At 42.7% G+C, this 25438-nt stretch overlaps 1 protein-coding gene across 6 annotated transcripts in view; it reads left to right on the top strand.

The window, feature by feature from the left end:
- RARB (retinoic acid receptor beta) overlaps positions 1-25438 on the top strand; it is a 346244-nt gene that overhangs the window by 268478 nt on the left and 52328 nt on the right. For all 6 annotated transcript variants that reach the window (XM_075418996.1, XM_075418995.1, XM_009938783.2 and 3 more), the window contains one exon: positions 7470-7618. In XM_075418996.1, coding sequence (XP_075275111.1) covers positions 7470-7618 — 149 coding nt within the window. The remainder of the gene's footprint in view (positions 1-7469; positions 7619-25438) is intronic.

The raw sequence follows: 25438 nt of genomic DNA, 5'->3' as shown, positions 1-25438 counted from the left end.
AGCGTAGTCACCATGAGTGCTGGCTTTACTGGGAGAAGCACCGGAGGTGGTTGCAATAGCGGGTCCCCCTCAGAATACCTGTGGGACGCAACAAAATGATGCGGTAGCTTCAGCAGGAGGTTTCAGGGAGTTTTCATTCAGAAATACTTGGTCGGGGCAGATCATGTGTGCTCGATGTGTGTAAGACTAGCCTGGTAGATTCAGGCTTACGTCTTGGTGGTATACAAGGCTGGCATTGGCTTGAACAGTGTAGTCGAGAGTAGAGGTTTTTGTGGCAGTTGCTCGTGTTGCTTACACCTGGGTGGGTCACAGCACCCACGTCCACGGGAGCTGCTGAGTTGCCTTCGGGAGAGGATTCGGGACCTCTCTCGGGGCAGGTCTGTCGCCTGCCGGGACATTCCTGTGTAATTGTGTATGTGGTGGGGTAGTTCTACCAGAGGTTGACTCTTAGCTGGCTGTGGAGATCAGACAACTAAGACAAGCCTTTCATCATCTCTCCTGAGCTCCCTGCCGGCAGCGGTGGTGGCTCTCGGGGGCAGAAGGCACCCAGCCCTGGCCTGAATTGCAGTCGGCAGGTGAGCGGGGTGCACACGCTGAATTGGGGCTGCTCTGGAGCCCCTGTGTTAGAGGGACTGAGCACAGACTTAACCGAGTTCCCTGCTGTGTATCCCGTGTGTAACTTGGGGCAAGACACGTAAGGCTGTGTCTTGAAGACACTGCTGGAGCTACAGCTAGGTTGTCGGTTGCTGTTGGAAATCCCACTTGGGCACTGCTTGCATGTTTCTAGGATTTAAGACCCAAGCAAATCAAGCTCTTAGGCTGTCAGTGCTTCTGTGTCCCGCCTGTAAAGTAAGATGAATAGCTCTTCCCTTATCTCATTTAGGCGTTACAAAGGTAAAAATACGAATGCTCATGGGATATTCACATGCTGGAGTGACAGGGGCCACGCTCATAGATCAGGTAGGTAGAAGAGAGGAGAATCTTTCGTGCTGCTGAATACGGCAGGACCAGAAGTGCTGGAGGCTGTGCTGCTGGCGGGGACAGCATGGGGGGGACGTCAGTCGGGGTGTCTGTGATCTGTGCAGGAGTGTTACCCGAGAAGATGCGCTGGCAGGTGGGGCCCCTGGAGTGCCCTAAGAAACGACACTCTAAAGTCAGGTAACCAAATTAGCATGCTGAACAAATGGGTCAATTAAGAGGCCAGATTGTGGCATTACGGAAAAGTATGTTACAAAAGAATCCCCACCCTTCACTGGGCAACTGACAGAGGATATTTGTGGGAATGATAAAATCTGTGCTACAGATGAAGTTGTTAGCTGCTAAGGAACAGAAATTGTGTTACGAGACTAGAACAGAAGGATAACCAAAAGATAAATGCACTTGGCTTCTGATTTACTGCAAACAAATCCGGATAGCTCTGCTGTGCTGGTAGTTGGATGCTGAACTTTATTTGCTGGCCCTAATTACCTGATACGAATGGAGGTTTCAAAGGGCTATGCTCCAGTCGTATGGCCGAGATCAGTATCCACTGACTCTGCTGGCTTACGTTACATGACTCTGCTGGTTAACATTGCAGATTTGCAATTGAAACTTGGCAATTTTGTTGATGAAAGGCACGGAGGAATATGATGCAGCTTGCTCTTTCCCAGCTCCAAACTTGAGGAGATGCAACAGGCGTGTGTAAACACTTCTTTTCTGCTATTCCAGTTGGCAAATACAACTTGGTATACACAGCAAAGGCATTTGCTGAATATGAAGAAGTTTGGTTTTTTTAGACTGATCCTTTGAAGTTAGTCTGTGTTTTAATACTGAAATGCTAAAACAGTTAAAATGAAAGAGCTCTGAGGACCTGCTTTGCAAGTAGTGGCTCTCCTCAAGGTTATGGAGGCCTTTCAAGGTTCATTCTTTCAAACACCTTTTGGCTTGGCAGGATCACGTTCATGACTATTATTTGCATTGGAGTAGCACTTGAAGGTCCTGTGGCGCTGGTTACTGTACAGCATATTTTGAGACCTTGCCCAAAATAGCATACTGTCTAAATACACGAGATGCAAAAGGGTGGGGGAAGAAAATCCTGTCCTGATGGTATGTCTGCCTGCAGTGGGGCAATGGCCAAATTTGTTCTTGGAACTTCATTAGGGAAAGGCTATCGGAGCAGCGAGCATGCTTAGCTGCTTCGCGTACTCGCAAGGGGAGGGCAGAGTTCAGCGGGACCCCTCTTCTCCCAGATGTGACGGGACAGAAGCCAGCTGTCCATAGCGCTCCTTCACTGACAAGAGTCCTAACAGCAAAAGCTCTTTGGCTTTAGAGGCTTCTGCCAAGTCGACTGCGCCTATCGGGGCTTGCACCTTGTCTGAGCGAGCTGTTGGCAGCAGCAGCCTGTGCCCTAGGCATGGCTCTCAAAATGACCTGGTCCCAGGCACCATTTAGGTGACCTTGTGTGCAGTTTGTCCGTTAGTAAGACATTGCAGGTTTGGCTTCTGAGCTCCATAACTTGTACTTCTTGCTATTTTTGTTGTTGTTTTAGTTGTACTGTAGGAATCCTGAGCAGCATGGAGTGAAAACTCACAGGATACTCTTTTAGCTTGTAAAATAACAGAAAGGAGTCGTTTTGGATTGGGCACCCTCAAGCAGAAACCAGGTCATAAAGTTTCATCTTCTGATGTCTGTTGAAAGTAGAATGCCCCTTTTCAGACTAAAAGTGAACTTGAAGACTTAGAGGCTTTTTTTGGCTTTCAGCCCAAAGAATACCTTTTTTTTTTGAGACCTAGACAATCTTGTAGAGATGAACTATGACTTGATTAAAATTAGAGCTGGAAGAACTGTAATCAAGAATTAAAATAGAATAGCTTTAACATCATGGCTTTAAGGCAGATGTGTGCAGCTAGCAAGATGCAAACAATAAAAAAGAAACCCTTGAATGTGGAAAACATGCTTTCTTAAGTACTTCTGAAAATCCTGATAGTAATACCTCAATCTGGAGTATGTTTTAATCTAGGTATGTTGTGTTCACTCGTAATAAAAAGCATTCCCTCCTGAGCCTCGACGCATACCCAGCCCTGTGAGGAAAGATTTTTGATTGCGGTTCCGATGTTTCAGTTTGGTAATTCGTTCTTGCGCTGGTTGAACATTTGCACGTGGTTTCCCCCGAGCCTTTCCCTCTGTCCTCCTGCCCTCAGCCCGCTGCCCCGCCACGCCGTCAGCCCCGGGGTAAAACAGCGACGCGGCACCGCGCGCACCCCCACGTGAAATAGGAGCACAACTTCTTCGCTTTGTGCTGTTGTCCTTGCAAGGGAGAAAATGGGAGTCTTCACACAAGGGAAGACTTTGTTTTCCTCTTTCGGTTGTCTGTGATCCCCACCTGTTGTATATATGATAAAAATATCTGGGACTTATAACCCAGCAACAGTACGCAGCCAGAGTCATGTGTGACCGGGTCAAACACACACTCGCTGGAGGGTCATGGCCAGGTTACTAAGTCAAGGCTGGCAAGTCTCCATGATAATGTTTTCTTTCTCTCTCACTCTTTTTTTTTTTTCTTTTTTTTTCCTTCTCCCCTTGTCTGTCTTCCAAACAACAGTTTCAAAAAGAAAAAAACCCTCCTAACAATGCAAACTATTTAAGCATGACAAATTCAAAGAGGTTTTTTTATTAAAAAAAAATTGGATGGGGGAGTTGAGTAAATGATATTTTGGATTTAATTTTATAGTATAGTTTTATGTGGCACATGAAAGAGAGAAATTTGTATTGAAACAATTGAGACCCACTTTCCCAGTTCCTGGCTCTTTCCTGGAAGATGATTAAAAGCAGACTGTTTTTTTCCAGACGAGACATAAAAATTAAATGATCTACAGTATATAGTTATTTTTTCAAAAGTTTGGAGGCTTATAAATAACTTCTACAATCAAATGCACACATACAAGCAGCAGAGAATCTGGTTCTAATTACTTGTACTTTAGTTGAACTTTGGCGTTTCCTTTGACTTTCTGCCTAATGTATGTGAGCTGTGTGCCTCGCGCTCCTGCAGTGAATTCACAAAAAAAAAAAAAAAAAAGAGAGGCTAAAAATCCAGACTCTTGTTGGTGCCAACAAAAATGAGGGTTAACAGAATGTTTTGACCAAATGCAACACTTTGCTATTCACCCTAATTAGCTGAAATTGCTGCTTCCCACCAGGGACCCTGAGCTCAGTATTCAGAATTCCCTTGAGGCTATCCAGGAAATGCCATTTGCTTTACAACTTCTTGTTCTTTTAAGACTCAACTGTCCGAAGTGTGCATTAACATACAAGCTTAATAATCCGAGTTTCTAGCAAAATGCAAGGTATTTCATAATGCCTGCCTGCTTCTAGTTGGTCACAAAGTAAAATACCTCCTCCATCTGTCAGCATGGTTTAGCTGGCAGTAAATTAGCTCTCACAAAGCACACTGTGCTTTTAAAGATCTTATCTGCTGCTTTATCTAACCTTCAGAAATATTTCAGACATCTTAGGAATTGTGAAGTGACCAGTTGTTTGAAAGTCCCTGTGTGCTTAAGCAGCATTCAGGTGTTGGGTGACGGCACTCAGGCTCTGTTTTCTCAGGTGAGTAGGGACCCTGAAGTGTCACATCCCACAGGACAAGACAGCAGGGCATAGAAAGAAGTTGCCTTTTTTTTTTTTTTTTTCTTCCTTGAATTCTTCCTAAAATTTTGAAACTGCTTTGAAAATGCCTCTTCTGGAAATGTCCTCTGTCCACCCCCCATCCTTTTTTTCTTCCACCTTCCAACTACAGACATGCAGGGAAGGCAGCAGGGCTGCTGTCATGGATCCACTAGCCACCGACATGATACAGAAGTAACGCTTTATACTTGCTAGGCATGAATTGCTACAGGTGCCTGCACCGGATTTCTGCTCTTCCATGCTGTCGGTACATGCATTTTCAAATAAAGAGTTAACAAGGTTAAATCCAAGGAAGAATAGTAAGTCAGAAGCCAGAGTAAGAATCGAACATGTGTAGCATGAGTTTAAGCCTGCTCCAGAAAGCTGTGCTGTGCATCTTGCCTGTGATCAAAAGTGAATGTTCCCAAACTGGGTTTTCTTAGAAAAAATCAAACTCTCTGGACAGTTGTTCAGCTGATGCAAGTATTATATTGAATAGATTAAGCCCTTTTAGTGGCATATATATATATATATATAAGTATGGGTGTTTTAGGGAGGGTCTTCAGGTTTACATTGGCTCTTTCCTTCTCATATACCTTATCAAATTGTCCAGAAAAAATTTCTATAGTGGTATCTTCAGCTCTTCAGTTGCCATGTTGTGTGTTTATGAACTGAACTGGTTGCTTAATCTCTTCTGGGTATCGCAAGTTCCCAGTGCTTGGCCAGTGCCTGACAGACCTCTGTTGTACATATGGTTCGTGGTTTGAATGCTGCTGTTGGATGCTAGTGCTTGTTTAGGATGAAATCATCAAACGAGCAGAAGTGTATTGGTATTATTCCTCAAAGACTGCTTTCCCCAAACTGAAATCACAGAAGGATTGCAGGAGTGCAGTTGTTTTATTGAATGACACAACCTTGTTTTCCCATGGGGAGCCTAAAAACTGCCTTTTAGATGGACTGGGAGAGTTGAATGAGCTAATACGAAACACATTGTCGGCTAGTATTAGAGTTTTAAAGCTGAAATTTTATCGTTCGACAGACTGATCGGAAGCCACCATAATTCATGTATGAGCATGAAATAGGGCACAGAACGTTTGAGGCCTCTCAAGGGCATTTGATGAATCTAACTTTAATTTAAAAGTACTAATAGATTATTGATTCAAGCAGGATGACTGTGCGGAGATCAATAACAGAGCACTATCTGTCTCTCTTAAATACCAGAAATTGCTGTTGAAAAGAAATGATCATCCTCATCTTTGTTTTCATTAAGAAAAAACTTTTTGTTTGCTTGGTGCAGTAGGAACCTGTAGATTTTTGGTTTGCCAAGGTTCAGTGTATTAAATACTGAAAAAGATAAGTATAGTTCTGGACATTGTCTTAACTTCACAGTTTATGGAGCCAAGTGTTCTTTTACTTCTCTCTTTTTTCACAGCCTCATTATTGTTAGATGTAGAAATAAATTGTTCCCATTGGAAAGATATTTCTTTGCTTAGAATCAGAGCCTTTAACACTTCACTCTAGCATTTATTCTCTTCTCAAGAAATGTTTGTCCTTGAAGTTGACGGTGGCTTGACCCAGGTAAAAATGGCAGAAAGAGGCCCTTCTCTCACAAGTAATCAGAAGTTGCATCGTGCTCTGTGATGCCCTCTGTGAATTCTGCAGAACATGAGTTGACAATGAATCATGAGTTTAATACAAATGTATCATCTTTGTAATCTGAAAAATATCATGTACAGTAAATCTTGTCTAAGATTTTCCATTGAGTAATATTCTTTAGGGCCTGCTGTTAGTACTCTTGAGATTTAGCTTTCTTGATAGTGCCTAATATTTCTGGATAGACTGGAGTTCACAGATCTTGTCGTTTCTGTGTATCTGTTGAAAAGTTAGAGGGATTTATCGGAGAAGCAGCAGAATGGCTAGGTGAAACATGAAAATATATTGCACATCTACAATAAATGTGAGGAATGATGACAGCATATCACAGAAAAACTAATGCAGATGTTTTGGAAAGATGTAGTTCGCGTGTCTTATCTCACATTGTAGAGCTTTCACATCCTTTCCCTGAGAGGTACAACTGGCTTTTCAGCAGGTTCAAAACAAACGACCATCTAGAAATATTAAGGCAATAAAGGGGTGTAGGATCATAATATGTAAGTAGCTTTTTCTCAGAGAGGTTTCCTGATGTTCCAAATGCTAAGGTAGATAAGGAAGTGTTGCTAGGTTGTGCAAATTTTACAGGTTAAAAAACAAACAAATTTTACAGATTAAAAAAGAAAGAAGACTTGTTTGGGTAATTTTGTCTCTGATGTCCTGATGCATGTTGCTATCCTGCTGTGGCAGAACTGCACGTTGGAATTGTTACCTTTCATAGAAAAAGGCAAGAGGTATGAGAGCTCTCCCAAAATTCTGTACCGATTGGAAGGGTACGTGCCACAAGCAGTTTCCCACTGCAGGTTGATACCAGCACGCACGCATGGATCTCATGCAATTCAGTAGGCTGAAACCAGAACATAAGGCCAAAGTTGTCCATTTTTGGAGCCTGGTAAGAAATTCAAGCCCCATATCTGAAGTGAGTTGAAGCTTTTGTGGTGTTGAGTAGCTGGATCATGAAAAACGATCGAATACTTAAAAATAAGCTCTTGAGGCTATATAGCATGTAGTCCTGCCACTACTGGGCTTACTTTAGTTCCCTTTAATTTTTACTAGGAAAGACAAATGAATGTTTGCTGTACAAAGATAGATATGGGCCAGTTTGGTAGTTATAATACCATAAACAGTTATTTACAATTCATTCATGAGTAATTTGATTATATTTCTTTTCTTTTTTGTAGCAGTTGAAACTCAGAGCACCAGTTCTGAGGAACTTGTTCCGAGCCCTCCTTCACCGCTTCCACCCCCTCGAGTTTACAAGCCCTGTTTTGTCTGTCAAGACAAGTCATCCGGATATCACTATGGTGTCAGTGCTTGTGAGGGATGCAAGGTGAGTGCCGTCATCTCCCTTTCTTTTCATAGGACTGCATTTGATTTTAGGGAGGGGCAAAGCAATGAAATTTGGTGTGACTTGGTTGTCTCCAAAGACACTTGTGCCTTGCTTCTGTGAATTAATTCTGATTCATGAGTAAAGCCCCGTAAATGACCATCATGCCTGGAATGATTTCCCTTCATAACTTCTGCCAAAGTATGTCTTTCAGGGACTTCTGTAAGTATTGACTAATATGATAATATGATCATAGATGCAGAGATAATCAAAGAATAAACTGAAAATACTTGGAGACTCTTCAATGTCTGTCTTGTATAGTCTGAGAACTCACATGGTCGCTGTCTGCTCTCAGCCTGGATTTTTCTGTGTGCTGCTACCTCTGTATATCCAGGGGGTGGAATTTGGGAAAAGGATCTGATCATCTGGAAATTTTTGGCATAGTCTCTAACTATCTAACTAATCTCAAATCAAATTGGGAATTTGAGGATTAGCAGGGTGGTATTCGCAAAATGTAATCTGGCAGACTACAGTGCTGGCACATCTGCTAGCTGCTTTCCAGTGCTGTGATTGTCAGAGCATGAACTGACTATCCATAGGGTGTGGTAACACGATACGCCGTTCGAAAGTGGGGAATGTCGGAAGACTAGAAGCACATCAGAGAAGCAATGTCAGCTAAACCATGTGTGTATGGCAATAATTAGAGGTGTACATACAGTGAATGCTACGTATGCAAGGAAGAAGATAAGAGTGAAAAATGCTAAAGAAGAGATACCATAGGACAGATGCTCTTGTAGTTAACTCTGTTTGTTATGGTACCCTAATGCAATGTTCTTTTTTAATGATTAAACAAAAGACCTATGATTTTAATACATCAAATTAAAATAGTTGTGTAGTGCTTAGTACAGTGAAGATTCTAATGCATGACGAAAATGTGACAGGCACTACATCCATACAAATAAAGTTACTAGAATAAAGTAATAAAAGGTATTTTGCTGGTTTATTTGTAGGAAACATTAGAATATTTTTCAGATACTGTGCGGTTAGGTATTTTTACTTTATCCTTTGAACCTGCAGCTTGTTCCATGCTACTGGCCTTTTGTAGTGACGTAAAATATCATAGTCCTGGGTTTATGTCATTAGGCAGGAAACTATAGGATTAGAGTCTGCTTTATCCCCTGTTTTATAACCATAGATACTGAAGTACTGAAAGTAACTAAGCTCACCACAGTTTTAGAATCTCTTTCTGGTGTTGAGGTTTTCCTTGGTCACAGTGTCTTGTGTTTTTTTTCTTTTAGATGCCACAAAACTATTGAAATTTAAGTGTCTATTAGGAATAACTATGGTAAGAATATGCTGTAGCTGATTTCATTGAACAGGAAATCTCATCATACTCAGATGCTAGCACACAAATGGTGGTGTCATTTGCTCACCTACACCTTCCCTCTAAGCACAGACGTAATTGCAGACTCTGGCAGAGAGGTCACATATACTGTAGGGCTTTTATTGGCATACTGCAAAGCATTTTCATAAATAATTAAAGCAAGACCGCACGTGTCAAAGTACATGAAGAAGTCTATGTTATAATGTGTTAGCCATTATTCACCAACAAAAAAATCATGTTCGCTTATTTGCTAATTTGCAAGATGGGGTAATTCCGCACTTAGAAATAGCTGCTGTTAAAAGAAAAAAAAAATAGTTACATACAAAATCTGTCAGTCTATGAGAAATAACGAGATTCCAAAGCAGTAACTTAGCTGCTTGAGACTGGTAATATGTGGGTTAGTTGACGGTAGCTCTTCAACAGGTTGGACTCGGATTTTGCAAATCTTCCGTTGATGGAATCAGCTTCTTTAGTGAGTGCCAGAACCTGGCAAAGAACACAATGAGACCGCTGAGTCAACCAGTGGTCCCGTTGGTGGACAGTCATGTGCTACATGTGCTGTGGGAAGTTGCCTGAGCTTTCAGGTCGACAGAAGTGGTGTGCTGGATGACAGCAGTACGTGGCCACAACACCAGAGACAGCCTCAGAAACCTCTACGTTGCCAGTTTCTACTCTTTCTCTGAAGAATGTTACCCTTTTCTCCTGAGCCCTTTTGGACCATTTGGTTTATTTTTCTTTTCATTCATTTTTACTCTACACTTGCTTTCACACATTCATTTCTTGGTCCTGTACGATAAGTTGCCACCTTGTACTTCTCATTTCTAACCGTCAGGGCTCCAGCCTGTACTCAAGTCTACCTTCACCCTTGGTTCCACTATCAGTTCATGTTTCTCCATGTCTCCAGCCCTCTTCATACAAAAATTTAGCTGGGTGCTTTGCAAGTTTAAATAAGCACAGTCGCTGGGGAAGCCTTCTCTCCTGTGGATCTCTGCTGTTCAGTTGGTTAACCCAGCTTTATTAGAGAGCGTGTGTTTCACTGAAGGCTTCTGCTCAGTACGGAGCTGGAGTTTCATGCTGATTCTGTGGTGAATCAGGGAGCAATAATAAGGAAGAATGCATGTTACAGCCTTTTGTCTAGTTGAGAAACTCGGATTTATTTCTCCTTTACCTGAACACACGTTTCAATGCAATTTCAACAAACTTCATTTTCTTTGAGATTTGGAGTTTCACGGAAGCTGACCAGCATGTTCAAAAGCTGTTGGGATGGGGATAGGCGGCCTTGCTTACAGACAGCTGGGTTATACAAAGCTTATTCCATTAGAAGCTAGATTAAAATATCAGCTGAATCAAGTATTAGGTCTCTTTTTTCCCCCTATTTTCTGCTGACCTTGTTGCCGTTTTCTCTTTCTTCACTCTTATTTCCGCTGTTTCTTTTTTCACCTGATTTGCAATCTATGTTCTGTTATGTTAAACCTTAAATTCACTCCTTTTACCCTCCTGCATTGCACCTCCCTCTGCCCTGAGGTCCTTTTCTCAAGTCTTTTCCTTTTTCCTTTCTGACTCATTTACCTTTCGCTTCAAACTCCTGGCAGTCTTTTTTCTCAAGGGAAACACAAATGGAAAACTCTGCTCGTATCATATTTATCTAATTAGGGCCCCATTGCTTTTGTTTTTCTGTGCTAGCTCTCCCTTCGTTTTCTTCTGGTTCTCCTTTGCCTTTCTGCTTTGAGCTTCAGCGAAGCTGCTGTCACAGTGATCACTAGCAGTCTCCGTCTAGGTCAAAGGGAGAGCTTTCTGTCCTCAAGGGTTTGGGTTGGTGACTGCCTTTGATTCTGCAGGCTTTCTCTGTCCTGGCTTTCAGGGCTTTTCAGACTCTTCTCCTACTTTGCTTACTGTTTGTTCAGTGTCTCTTTAAATGGTTCTTTGTCCACTCCCTGGTGCTTTTCCCTGAGATTCAGTTCTTTGGTTTTCCATCTCCAAAGCATCAGCTACTGACCTGTTTTATGGTAGACCAGTGGAGGAGGTAGTGGCAAGATTCTGCCGGTAAAGGGTGTATTCTTAATGGGGATCCTTCCAGCCATGAGCCCTTGGAGAGCTGTGGGTGGTGATTATGGCTTTGTGATGCTTGATTTGGGAACTGCTGTGCTGGAGATTTTGTCTGCCCTAAGTTGTCACCCACCCATGGATGATTTCCAAAGTTACCCCCATCTCTGACTTTCTCTCCTGCTGTCTTTCCCTGGTGTGCCCTCTTGCTAACCTCACTGCTACCTCAGACACGGAGTTCATGAAGACAGAACTTCCCATCCTCTCTCTTTGTGTCATCACCAACTGTAATGTCGTGGCGTGCAGTTTTTCAGCATCGTGCCATGATGACATCATTTCTGATCTGCAGCACTGTAATTTGCACAATGTGTTGTCCTTTTCCCTCCAGAATCTGCCTTTTGCTGCCTTCATTGTCAAACCCTTGCTGTGATTTTCTCATGTTGTGGTTAGGTGTCCACTCGGTCCCTTTTCCTGTACTTCCTCCCCCTTTACCGACTCCTTGGACCGTACTGTTTCAGGTACCTGGCAACAACCTTCTAACCTCCTTTGCCAAACTCTTGGTATTCTAAGTGCCCCTTTTTTAAGTGATCCTTCTATCTTACTCATTATCAGAGTCTTCAGTACTGTGCCCCACTAGAAAGACTTTCTGTGGCTTGTTTTGATGTACTAATCTTTTGAGGTTTTTAGGGGCTGGAGTATTTCATAAAGTGCACTTATGAACCACAGTGAAAATTTAGGAGCTGTCTAAATAATTCTAAGCTATCTTGTTTTCTAATTTTAGTATCTTCGTGCTGAAAATTTTATTTGTGATTGTGGATTTAGATTAGCTGACTTCTTGCCTTCCAAATTTGAAATTTGGGAGCTTTCAGAAGGTTGATATTGTGAGCTTTTTCTCAATTTGGTCAGTTAAATTCAGCAGTCAGGATTTTTTTGGTGTTTTAAACCTTTTTTTTTAAGAACAAATCTTGTCTTTGTGTTTATTTCTGGGTGTTATGTTGAAAAAGGCTTATGTGCATCATAGCCTGTCAATGGCTTTGTTTATGTATTAGAATCTCAAAACCAAACTGATCTTCACAGTACACTCGTGTTTTGCAAGAAAAATTCCAGAGGTAGTCCGTCTTTTTAGGTGTAAAATACAGTACATTGACAATATTCAGCTTATTTACAACTTTTCCATTTTGTAAACTGTGTGGCAGTTCAGAGGCAGGTTTTGGAATCTACTTGCATGTTCCATGACCTCAGTCAAAGACTTCTGAAATCTTTCCCCACCCTGGCTCTCTGGGTGTTGCTAGATCGCACGCAAACAAATTCCGTACAAAATGAGCAACTTGGATTTATCCAGCTGGTATAAGCAATTATAGGGCTGGCTGTCACCGAAAGCTCAGCTCCTTGGTTCTGACTTGACTCATCACTGTAGCTGGGTTTTCAGAGCGGGAGACTGAGTGTAGTGGGCTGGATTCCCCACACAATGCTGTCATTGTGTGGGCGAGGAGGAGAAGCTGGTGTTCTGGCAGCTTCAGCTGGCTCTGAAGGCCTTGTCCCTTGTTCTGGGCGTTTAAAAGACGGCATTCCTCTGCTGGCAATCCTGCCCAGATTCCTTGCTTGAGTTTGGTGGGCAGCAAAGATGCCTAGAGCAATTCCAGGAGAGAAGACAGTGCAGCATAGAAGAGGGTAAGTTTACGGTCCAGCAGTCTTGTCTGAATGATCAAGGTGCCTCTCTGCCTGTTGTTGATGCTAATGGACAAAAATGTAGATAAATCTACTTTGATACCAAGTGATCTCAGGTTGGATTTTATCGTGAAAGAAGAATAGCTTTCCTTCCGCCAGGGTTTCCATACAAAATCACATCTGATGTGGGATCATTGAGTTAAAAGGGTGGCCACATTTAATATGTTTTTCAAAGGTCTTCAGCTATGAAAATACCTATTTGTTTGACCTTCCTGACTCAAAAATATATATATATATATATATACACACACATATATATATTATTGCAAAAACTTTAAGCAGTGTGGAAAATAGGCATTGATATAAAACTTGAAATTTAGGACTATAATTCTGTAGGACTGACTCCCACAAAAAAAGATAAGACACACATAGGAGAAGAAAAGAAAAAGAGAGAAAATTAAGCAGTTTTTGCTTTGTCCAGATTTAGTGATCCACGTGGATGTTTAGCTTGGGAGAAAAGTTGACATTGTGTTACAGCTTTGTCTTACTTGCTTACAGATACAGTGGGAGGCAGTCCTACCACTCCACTTGAGGCCCAAAATTAGTTTGCTGACTTTGAAGATTGGTCTCTCTCTCTGCAGTTGGCAGAGAAAGAGGAGCTCCTCTGATGGCCGATTCAGAGCATCTAAACTAGATCTACTCTGGGTCGCCCTCCAGAGCAGCCTGACCCCACGAGCCATTGGGTTAGGTGCCCAAAGCACAGTTATGTTGGTTTTCGTCATGATATTCCCCATGGTTATGTCCCTCTGGACACTGAGAGGGCTGGGCTTCCCCCGTTGCAGGATGTGAATCCCTGATCAACATCCATCAACAGCAAGTTTACGAAACGCTACTGACAGAGAGTGGGACTGGTTTTGATTTTGTTTCTTTATTTGAAGCTCGATGGCAAGGATATTAAGCTTTGGTCTGCAAGAAATGTTGATGAGCAGCCTAAAACACTTTAGAGATTGTCATAGCAGAGCTCCCTTTGTGGAACAGTGTCCTCTGGGACAGATGCCTTTTTCTTCTAGTAATGCCTCTTACATCATGTGAGGACAGATTTGTATTTTCTTAGGCAGTACTGGAATTGCAGAGGGATCTTAAGCAGCAGTTCTTTTTGATAACACCACTCTTGCACAGGTTAGCTTCTAGCTGTAATGTAATTATATTTAAGCCTGTATTTATTCTGCTTTACTGGGAAATAAGGATCCAGACACAGAATTTTCTCGGTTACCTAACACAGAAAATAAAAGCAAACTTCATAAAGCCAGCCAACTAATACTCTGTATGTTTATTTGGCTTTGTTCTCCTGGCATGTTTTAATCACCTACAGCTGAAACAAAAAGAAATGTGAAGCTGAAAATATGTGCACAGGATGATTTCTACCAGGGAAAGAAGTAATATTGTTTGCAGCAATGCAATTGTAAAAGCTTCTATCAGTTCAAAGAAAAATACAGATCAGCTTGAATGATCAAGCTGTATTCGTCTCCATTTAAGCTGTATTAGTAAGTGACAGTGCCAGCAGTAGAGATGCATGCTGTCGTTCATGCACAGCGATGAAAAATTCCTCAAATCGCGGAAAATTGCTCCTAGTTTCAGCTAAATCAACAATCATTTTTTGTAAGGTGAACAGCATATTTTGAGGTACATTTCTGCATACTATTAATAAGCTGTAAGCACTTTGCCAGGTAGCGACGTTCAGAGCCATTCGTTTGCAGAAAGCAGTGCCATATGCCAAATGAGTTGCAACTGATTTAAATGCGGTAACAAAAGCCTGGAGTTCTTGTATATTTCATACTATCAGAGGAGACCTGATTGTTTTAATGCTGTCTTTGAGATTTTAGTTTTTAAAATAAGAAAAAAAAGGAAAGCAAGGTGTACTTTGAAAAGCTGGTATCTGTGTTTCAGTAAGTTGTTAATTAATTTTTTTCTTTATTTGAAAGTTAAAACTTCTGCCAAATACTGAATTTATTTCAAAATTTTTAAGGATGCAGAAGCGTAGATTTGTTGGAAGTCCCCTGAGAGCAAATTAAAATGATGAAATAGATGGGATCAGGAACAATAATGTGTTACCATATATTTTAAAATCTTTCTGGGTTGTGTGAATGACAGGAAATTATGAAAAAAAAAAATAATTGCCATCCATGACGGAGAAAAAAGTCAAAATCACGTTGTGTGTTCGAATGCTGTTTTTCATTTCCAGTGCTTTGGCACGAAGTTGTGGATTACGCCTTTGCTGCTCCCCTGCGCACTTGGCTTCTGGGACAGAGATGGATGAAGAGCAGCAGTAGGGGCTCTGCAGGGATATAGCGTGTACATCCACAGCTAATCTTCCTCTTATTCTGCCCGTTGCCCTCAGTCATAGACCAGAGGTTCATCTTCAGCAGCGAGAATCGTTACTTTACTGATTATTTTGTTTCCGGCAGTGCTGCCAGTGCTCTCAAACCACGGTGCGTCAGCGACCAGCCACGTTCTGGGGCACTGCTTTGCCACGCTGTGTAGCTGGGAGGTTTCTGGCTGTACCAGCGAGCGCTCCTCCTGCATGCGGCCGTCTCCCATGGCTGGTTTGGATGCAGCCATCCCGTTTAGAGGCCGAAGGAGTTAGCTAATGTAGATGCGCAGATGTGTAGAAGATCCTGGCTTGTGTCAGGATTAATGTGGCCAGCAGGAGTAGGGAGGTGATTGCGCCCCTGTACTTGGCACTGGTGAGGCCACACCTCGAGTACTGTGTTCAGTTTTGGGCCTCTCATTACAAGAAGGACACTGAGTTGCTGGAGCATGTCCAGAGCAGGGCAACGAGGCTGGTGAAGGATCTGGAGAACAAGTCTAATGAGGAGTGGCTGAGGGAGCTGGGCTGTTTAGTTTGGAGAAGAGGAGGCTGAGGGGGGACCTTATTGCTCTCTACAACTACCTGAAAGGAGGTTGTAGTGAGGCAGGTGTTGGTCTCTTCTCCCAGGTAACTAACGATGGGATGAGAGGCAATGGCCTCAAGTTGCATCAGGGGAGGTTCAGAATGGATATTAGGAAAAATTTCTTTACTGAAAGAGGGGTCAGACATTGGCACAGGCTGCCCAGGGAGGTGGGGAGGTGGTGGAGTCACCATCCCTGGAGGTGTTAAAAAAATGTGTAGATGTTGCACTTCGGGATATGGTGTAGTAGGAATGGTGGTGTTGGGTTGACGGTTGGACTTAATGATCTTAGAGATCTTTTCCAACCTTTGATGCTATGATTCTGTGTGGACTTTCCCAGCATACATCAGCCAGCCATAATGCCCATGGCTGTCCCCAGGAGTATTTCCTAATGTAGATGTAGTCTCCGTGGCTGCTGACCTTGCATATCTTTTCAGGGTCTTTGGGCAATAACCAGTCCATAACAGCTACAGTTTTTTTCATTAGTAGTATTATTATGAAGCTAAAATTGTGGAGTCTTACTCTTCCGGCAGTGTCTGTTCCTTTCTATACCTGAGAATACACACCGTAAAAATGAGAAACATGAAATTTACGTGTGTATGTATCAGCTGTTGTTGGAGTTGAATCATGGTTTCTCCCACCAAGGTAGGTACCAAAGAGTCATTGTAGACGTGTGTGTCACATTTCTGTTCAGCTTTCACCTGCCCATAGCTGTTGTGGCTTATTAGCAGATGGCTGGGAGAGCTGAAGTTCACACCAGATCAGTAACGTGCGCATCGTTTGCAAAGCTTCAACAGAATTAAGTAAATTATATGTGCGTGTAAAAGTGCTGTCTATGCAAATCATGTTGTGACGTACTGACGAGATGCCAGAAGCAGGTGGGCTGTGATTCAGGCTGATACGCTTGCCTGCTGAGAAGTCCCCTGGTTTGCATGCCATGGATGGGGAGTGTGGTTTTGTTTTCCTATAAGTAGGTTCTAATTCATTTCACTCTTTCAATTTACCTTACTAGAGAGGAGGAAAAAGCTTTTATTTTGTTCTCCTCCTGTGAATCTGTTTCATAGCTCTCCATTAGTTTAGGGACCACATGTGGCCTTTAATATAGATATGGAGTACAGGCTGTCCTGTGCGCACCCAGAAAGTTGTTACAGCGTACGAAAAAATGCAGCTTTCCACCGTGTTTAATACAACATTTTATGATAATGGTTTTTAAAAGTACTGTTTGCAGAGGTAATTCAGCAGATAAGGAAATATGGATATCTGAGCAAACATCTCAGAAATGAAATACTCTGAGATTTTCTATTAACAGTAATAGCCTACCTTTCTTTTTAAACTCTGCTGTATTTATGTATGCTTACTGAAGACACGTAAAATGACAGTGAAGTAGCTTTCATTTTCTAACTCTGGAACTTTTTGAAAAGGAAACTGGTACAAGCAGTTGATCTGTTGAATTTAGATTCTACGATAGCTTGCTGGACCTCACAAGAAAGTGCACCATTTTCTCTGGAAGAAAGGGAGAGTAGAATAGGTTGCTGAGTGTGGTTCTGGCGGAGTATTGACTTCGGTGCTGGTGAGATGGTTGGGGTCACTGTTCTGCTTGCTTTAGACATCTTTTTAAATTGTGGTTTGCGTTTTTCGTGACAAGTACTTAAAGATTTTCTGATCGGCCTATCTTAGGGAAGTAAATCCAAAATTAAGTGGTTTCATAAGTGTACAAAATGGAATTATCCATTATCTGATTCTGCTCACTTATATGTTAAGTACATAGTCAGATGCTTTTTGTTTGCTACTTATTTTTAATTTATTTTGAAAGATACATCTATCTATATTTTCAAGTTATTTTAAGCCATCACCCAGTTCGTAAGCAGTCAGCTTCCCAATGTGCAGAAATACTTCGACTGGCCTTGGAAAGTGACCTTCCATTGCTCCCTGCACTTACTGACTGACCTGCTAATGGAAACAGAGGTTCTTTCTAATCCCGAATGAAGTGTTCCTTTGAGGAAATTTCCTAAAGGGGTATTTTCTTTAGCTTCTTCTGGAAATGGAGTGCAATTGAATTTGCAGCATGGATCCCAGAGCTGTTCAGATTTGCAGAGCTGCCCTTCGTGAAATTTCAGTCTTGTGCTATAGCAGGAAAGACAATTGGATATAATTTTCCAAGATTCAATATTTCCAATACAGCCAGCTTCACAGATTCTTTCTTCAATATGTTTATTGTATACATTCTTCTTTTTCTTCCACCTGTAAAACAAATCAAATGCCTTACTAAAAAAACTCTTCCATTTTTGAGTAGCCATTCCAGAAATCAGAAACTGGCAAAGTTATGATTATACTCATGTGCCTGTCTTTCCCTCTTTGTATCTGGACTTTGCTATAGTCTTTAAGTATGGATATGTTGTTTCTTAAGTTCCACGTAAAGGATATACATGTTGTGTCCTTCCGATTTTACATTATTCTGATTATTTCAGAGGAACTTCTTGTATACAGGAGACACCTCGAGGTGTGACATCTGTGCAGCTCAGTACTCCACTTATAAAAACTTCCTGTAGTGTTAAAGAAGCCGTGCATTCAATTCTGTAAGTGGTAGTTTTGGTACATTGTTATAGTAACTGTTTAATTGGTATACTACTGCAGCTGGTCTGCCAAATATTCAAGGGCCCTACTGAAAAATTGTTCTTCCCTTTGACAAAATGCAGGGGTCCCCACAATTTCCACAGCTCAATTCAGGAGACAGCTGAGAAGCAGAAAGACTTTTTTGTGTATAAAGTCTCCTATGATTTTGCATGGCCACGCTTAAAATTTCTCATTTAATATATTTTAGTGGGAAAAGTTACTATGCAATAAAAGCTGTATCATAATACCTACGTTTAAAGGGGAAAAGGTATATTGTTTTTGGATCCCCTGTCTAGAATAACGGATACGTAAATTACAAGGTGAGATGGCAGTCGCAAGTAGTGCCAAAAAATGCAGATTTGGTTGGCTGTAAATGCAGTCGGCGATTTGACTCCAGCTATAGCAGACCTCGGAGACTGCTGGGGACCCTTCCAGTGCCGGAGGGGAGAGCCAGCAGCCCCCAGCCATGGCACGTGTGCAGGGTCTGCCGTGGCCTGGTGGCAGGGAGATGGATCAAATGCTTACGGAGCAAGTGTGTTCCCGTTTCAGAGTTCCTTTAAAAGTGACAATTTAATGGGACCCATTACTGTCAGCTGTGGCCAGTTCCCTCTCCCTCCTCCCAGGCGCTTCCCAGGGAGAGCAGAGATTTATAGCCATGGAGCAGCCACTCCGATGGGCTACTGTTCACTCCTTCTGCCAGTGTCCCAGCTGGCTGCTCTCCAGATGAATCTTCCCAACAGGGGAGAGGTCTTCCCCGTCTCTGAGGTGCTTGGCTTGCTTTGGAGCCCTGTGCACCTGTCATAAATATGTGGAAATTATTGGGTCCTCGCTTCAGAGTGCTCTGTGATCCTCGTGTGCTTTCTGCTGGTCCAGAAGAGTGGTGGAGCTCCACATTTAACCAGAGCATTTCAGAGAAAGCTCTGCAGCCCATCATTTTTGAAGTGAGTGAGCGCTACCAGTTTTTTACTTTGTTTTGTTTTGTTTGGATTGGTGGATCAAGGCATTGCTTAGATGCTACTGCAGTCGGTCTTAACTAGTCCACATTTATCCATAGGGATGCACAGCGACTGCTACCTGTACAGAAACAAAAACTGTGAAAAACTATGGGGTTTTTTGAAAGGAAAGAAGGAGGGGAGTGTTAGATGAGCAGGAGAGATGCAAGCACAGCACCCAGGAGCCAAAAGGATGAGCTAACTAAAAAGACCTTTTATCTTACCCCAAGTCCATGTGATTTTCTTAAACTGAGAGAATGATCGTCTTGTGATTACATGAGCTCTGTGCTTGAATCTGGCCATTGATTAAAGTCTGGCAGGGGAGGCAGAAAACAGGAAAACATCTTGCTAAGATTTTCCTGCGTTAGATTAATCAGCCCCAGTTCATTCACTCATCTCTGAAAGGTCATGTTTTCCCGTCATCGAAGTTGCCCAGTCCCAGGCTCTCGCTTGCTTCCCCGCGCCTTGGCTGGGTGAACAGCGGTGCCCAGCGCCGGGTGAGGCGGCGCGGCGTTTGTCCTGGGAGCTGTGATTGCTTTTTCAGCATCTCGGCATGATCTGTGTCGGTGTTTCCGATGGGATGCACTGGTTGGTGTTACCCTCTGAGTCCTTGTTGCTTGGAGGAACGAGGCGGTCGGTTCCCCTGGCTCTGCTTGTGCAGTTGCTAATCCCTTGCACCAGCACAGGCTGCGTTTCGTCCACCTTTCTCAGCCTGTTTTTCCATGCTGTCGAGACCGTTTTGACTGCGTGTACTTACACCGTGTATGGGAACCGGGCGGAGGGGTAGGCCACCATCTCACTCTTGAAAATGGTGGGTTTGCCAAGCTGGTCCAGCTCCAGTTCATCCCTCTGCTGTCGCCTTCGGTAATGAGTTTCAGCTGCAGTGTGGAAAGGTAATTTTCCTTGACTACTGCCAGTACTAGAGAGCCAGACTTGCATATTTCTGGGTGTTTACTTGAACTCTGTTTTCTAGTCTCCAGGCATCCGAGTTTCACTAAACTCCATGGTTTACAAGGTTTTAGTGGGTGGTTCTGTGTTAGCAGAGTTTCTTTGTCGCTGAATGCGGGGGAATGAGACTGTAGCATAAAATAAGAAGTACAAGATATTACTTGCCAGATTTCCAGAGATCTGATACAACATACTTGTTTAGAGATCAATTGTCAAAACTAAGAGCAAAAAAAAAAATGTGGGGAGATAATGAATATGTGTTTATGAGCCATTCAGAAGGATGCCTGAAAAACATACCAGGAAGCGTAATGCTCGAGACATCTGGTTTATTTTGGCATATTTATGTCCGTGTTATTTCTTCTGAATATTTTTAGGTTGCTTTCCGCATTGTTTTCGTACATCGCTTCGTCCCTCCTCAGAAACTTCTCTACTGCGGATCAGGCACATTTTAAAACTCCTCGCAGGTCGGACAAAGAGAGTAGAAATGTGCTGGGGCTTGAAGACAAGTGGGAGCTGTGCTGCGGGACGGCCAGAGCCAGCTCTTCGCTGGCCAGGCTCAGGCTGGGCGCTGCATTGGCTCTGGGCAGCTGGGGGACAGAGCAGGGAACAGCTGGCTGTGCACACAGACTCTGCGAATCTCTCCACTGGAGCAAGGGAATTCCGCTTCAGCCAGCTTGCACGCACATATAAATAATTGTGCGTAGTTTGCTTTATTATTTCAGCTGAGCTGTAAACATTTGGCTGCTGATAATGGGTTAGAATGTAGCGCCCCAACAAATTTCAGATGGTGCAGAAATGCAGGGGGTTTTATATTGGCTGCCAATTGAGGAAAGTCCCTGTGCCTCTTCTGATAAATAACTGTGGTGCCAAATATGTGTGAGAACTCTGCAAGCCTTTGTGGTGAAAGCTGTGAGGAGAGGAGGAGGAGGAGGATGCAAAGCCTGCCTGTGCGGGGAATTTCCTTGGAGCATGCACATGCCTTCTTTCTCCCATGTAGGTTTGTGTTTGAGCTTGCCCTTTCCTCTTCACGTGTTTCCATCTCTGCCAGCAGCTAAATGGAGAGGCTAATTTGAGAGACTCCTACGAGTAATTGCAGCATAGTAATTGCGTAGCTAACATCAGTATTTTCCTTGTCCTGCCTGCTGCAGGAATCTGCGTGTCACTGCACGGGTATAGCTCGGCAGGCATTTTTTGTTTGTTTTTGCGAGGAGGTCTACTACTTTGTTCGAGTAGCTGTTGCTTAATGTCTTTACTTGGTAGCTCCGTGCAAAAAAATCCTGTATATGTCTAGTAAAATTGTGCCATTGTCCTTGGAAGATGGTCCGCCTGCTCCAACCACCTGAAAACCCAATGGCTGAAAACAGAGACCCGACTGAAGAGCGTAAACCAAAATCAGTCATACGTTAGGGGGATAACAGTTTGCAAAGTCTGTACTGATACTGTGCTTCCATGCAAGAGAGCAGCTACTGAAATGGTTTGGAAAAGTGTCATTCTTTACGAAGAAATACTGCGCTTAATTAATTCTTGCTCCTGGGAGGTCAACCTGGGGCACTCATTATTGTCTTAATTGGTGGTATAAATCCTGAGGCACTGGAGGGGAAGAGAGGAAAAAAACGATGAGCAGTTAACAATATATAGCCTTTTGGATAAGTGCTAGCCAGTTGTACGACCATCCTAGTGACATTTTATGGTTTTATTGGGTTATAGGTCTGGTCCTCCACAAATTAGGTTAAAGGGAATTGATTTGCATAAACAAAAATATAAGAAAATAGCAAAATGCAATAATTCATTCCTGAGTTCTCCATTAAACCGTGTGAAATGACTCAGTGCATTGCAGCTCAGAAAAGCATTTCTTTGATCTCCTGTTATTTGTATTAAATTATATTCATTACTCTTCCCATCTGGAGTTTCCTAGCAGGCCAAAAATCATCCTACAGATATTGCTGAAAGGAAGTTAACTGTAACTTTCTAATTGTATACATTTCATCTCCTTTTTTTTTTTCTAATTTGAAGAAAGCAGATGGAAGTGCATACCAGCGCCTTCCTCTCCATTTAAATTACTGAGGTGGAGAAGCAGAAAATCTCAGCTGTTCTTTCCCCTCACATATTGTTCCAAGGTGATGACTGTTCTGTCTGGAGACTTTGACATGTTTGCTGAAAAGGTCAGGAGTTTAGTGAAAATCGAAATTGTGGAGAGATCTGTGCATAGTCTTAGGGATGCCGTTGTACCCTTGCTGGAGAAACCCAGTGGCTGCAGATTCACAGATGATGGACCGCATCTCTCTCGTTTCGTCGGTAGCTGCCCCTCTGCCAGCTGGCCAGCAAAGGCATCTCAAACTCCCCAGGAAAAAAAAAAAAAAAAATCAACATTTTGATGTTTGGAGCATGTTTCTAAAGTTAGGCCAAGGTTTTGTGGAATCAGGAGATGTGTTGGCATGGGGCACCATGAAAAATGGGGTTTGTGTCCAGCCTCACCAGTGGCTAAGAGCTAATTGGCAGTAGTAGCCCCACGAATAATTCCTTTCAAGCTCTGTTGTCAAAATTGGGTTTTTTTCTTGCGCTGCGAGGCCCACAAGACTTTTTTCACCTTAGAAACTATTAGGATTTATTAAGTACGGCCTACTCTGTCTTTGCTGGAGAATTGTTTGTAGTTGCGGATGAGCGTCTCCATTTTTGTAGCTTTGGGAGGGGTGACACCTTCCTCATCTGCCTGTCCCTGTCCTCTAGGGCTTTTTTTCTTTTTAAGCAATGAGAAAACCCTGAAACCTTTCAAACTTTTCCATTTGTGTAAAAATAATGAAAAGAGAACCCCCCTTAGTGGGTTCCTCTTAGGTCCACAGGTCTGTATTCCCGTATGCGAGACATGGGATAACACCTGCTTATTTTTATGAAGTGTTTTGACTTCTGTTGATTTGAAAAAAAAAAAAAACCAAAAAACTAGACCATCCTGGTTTCAATAGCAAACTTGGTTTTCTTCAGCCATGGAAGGTTATGGTTGCTCTTCATTTGCAGAATAAATGGCTAGACGAGATGAAGTGCGGATGGCGAGCAAAGAGTTTCTGCTGGAAATCACAGCAACGACGACGGACAAACCCAGAGCTCTCCGCAGGGCGGGCTGGTACCCAGCCCCTCTGCAGCTGGCCGGCTGGCATCTCTAGGTGCTTGCTACAAGTTATTGACATTTAACGACATTTATTCATTTGTTTTTGCAAAGATATGCCTGTCCTGCCCTGACGTACATCATCAGTGCAATTTCCCTGTTTCCTGGCAGCGAGCCTTCCTCTACTTATTGTTGTAGCTGCTTCCATTTTGTGCCGGCGGTGGTTTCCAGCCACAATGTCAGACAATTAATTTGTTTATTCTGCAAGCTGTGACTTCCAAAGCGTGATAGACAGTACAGACATCCCGGAAAAGTACTGTGCAACTGGGAATACACTCATTTGAGCTTCCTTTTAGATAGCTGCTTTGGCAGCTTGCATTGCTTGTGGGGTCTCGTGTTCTGGCTGCAGCCATTTTACGGTGTCTTTTGTACTCTACGGAACCACTGAACAGCATATGCTGGGGCTTTTAGGTCTTTTATAAGCCTTTCTATGCAACTCCAGTTGTGGCACTGCACGTTATCAAGGCCTTTCAGAGCAAATATTCCTGGTTAACAACTAAAAATTGTGTGTCTCTGCCCTAACCTGACCGCTGATCCTACCAGGGCTCTGTGAGGAAGGGGTTTTTTGTTCCTCAACTGCTGCCACCTGTAATAAAGATAGTGCCAACCACATGCAGTTCATGAACATACCTGGGCAATTCCCCGGACACAGAGCGAAGTAGTTTTGGGCAGATCTCATCACTGTGACCTTAAATGTCTCTGTTGATGCTCCAGAGAGAGTAGGAGTGGGGTCCTTACCCTTGCCCAAGTACATTTTACAGGGTTAGCAAGGATAGGGGGAAAATTGAATGGTTAAAATAAATAGACTGAAGAGAGGCAATGCATCACAAAGGCATATATAAGAAAGACAGGTATTCGTACTGTCCCTATTTCAGAATAAATCTAATGGCAGAGGTTTCAGGTACCTTGTGGGCTGGATTTTCTTTTCGGTTGTCACTTGTTTTTGTGTTTCCTTTCAGAACTCACTCAGTCAGAGTTTATAAATGACTGGTAAACTATACCACAGAGAAGTCCTGCCTACTCCTTTGTTTCTTTTACGATAAAGCAGCCATACACTTCACTCAGAAGCTTATTTTGCAATTTTACCAAAGAATGGCCTCTAAATCTGCAGGAGTCATAGCTGGCTGCCTGTATTTGGGGGTAATCAAAGCTGAACCAGATGAACCGAGCAGGCTGTTCAAACAGATTGAGCTCGCAATAGCCCTTTTCTGCTGATTACCCTGTCCCTGGCTTGCAGTGCAAGTTTTCAACTTGTAAGCCCACTACATCTGCAAATAAGGTTTGGCAAGCCCTGTGCTGGCAGAATATTTTTAAGACGTTGTTGAGATCAAATGATCCATCTCTTCATGCGATGTGCATAACTCGAGCTCTAAATCATCTGATTTGCCAAATTCAACTGGGCAGTGAGGGAGAGGGAGCTGCATAGATTCCCTGTCAGATAAGTAAGGGTTCGTGCTAACAGTTCTGTAAGACTTCATAAGCTTAAACACTTAACATTATCCTGAGGACTCACCCTTAACGAGCTCCTTTGTATTCAGGTAGCCAGTGGTATAATGGCATTCAAAATAGTACTGAAATAGTTAATTCTGTAGGCTTTGCTGCTCTGTGCTGAGCTCTCTAATTTTGACACATTCACAGGCAAATGCTACAAAAGTGATGAGGTAGCTGAGGTGGAGGTTTTTTGGTGTTGTGTTGAAGTTGGGTTGTCTAAATAAGTTATTTAGCTCTAAGCAATAGACCTAGTAAACTGGGTTTATTTGCAGCTTGATACATATGGTTTCACATATCACTCTCTGCTTTCAGTGCAGCAGATAAGATATCAACACAATTATAAGTGAAAAATAATCTGTCTGCTCTGCCAGTGGTGGATACTCAGAGAGCACACGCTGATACAATAGATTTCTGAATAATTTATACTCAGCATTTTTTCCTTGCACTCGGTAAATGAGGACGCCTAATGTGGCATGGTCAGAGCGATACTCTATCTGTCATCCATTAAGATAACAAGATTGGTGGGCCTGGGAGGAGCATAGCATGGCGCGCAGAAAAGATGAGATTAAAAACTGA

The sequence above is a fragment of the Opisthocomus hoazin genome, chromosome 4, assembly GCF_030867145.1.
Source record: "Opisthocomus hoazin isolate bOpiHoa1 chromosome 4, bOpiHoa1.hap1, whole genome shotgun sequence".
NCBI lineage: Eukaryota > Metazoa > Chordata > Aves > Opisthocomiformes > Opisthocomidae > Opisthocomus > Opisthocomus hoazin.
The sequence above is the reverse complement of the archived record's forward strand: the minus strand, read 5'-3'. Positions and strand labels throughout refer to the sequence as shown.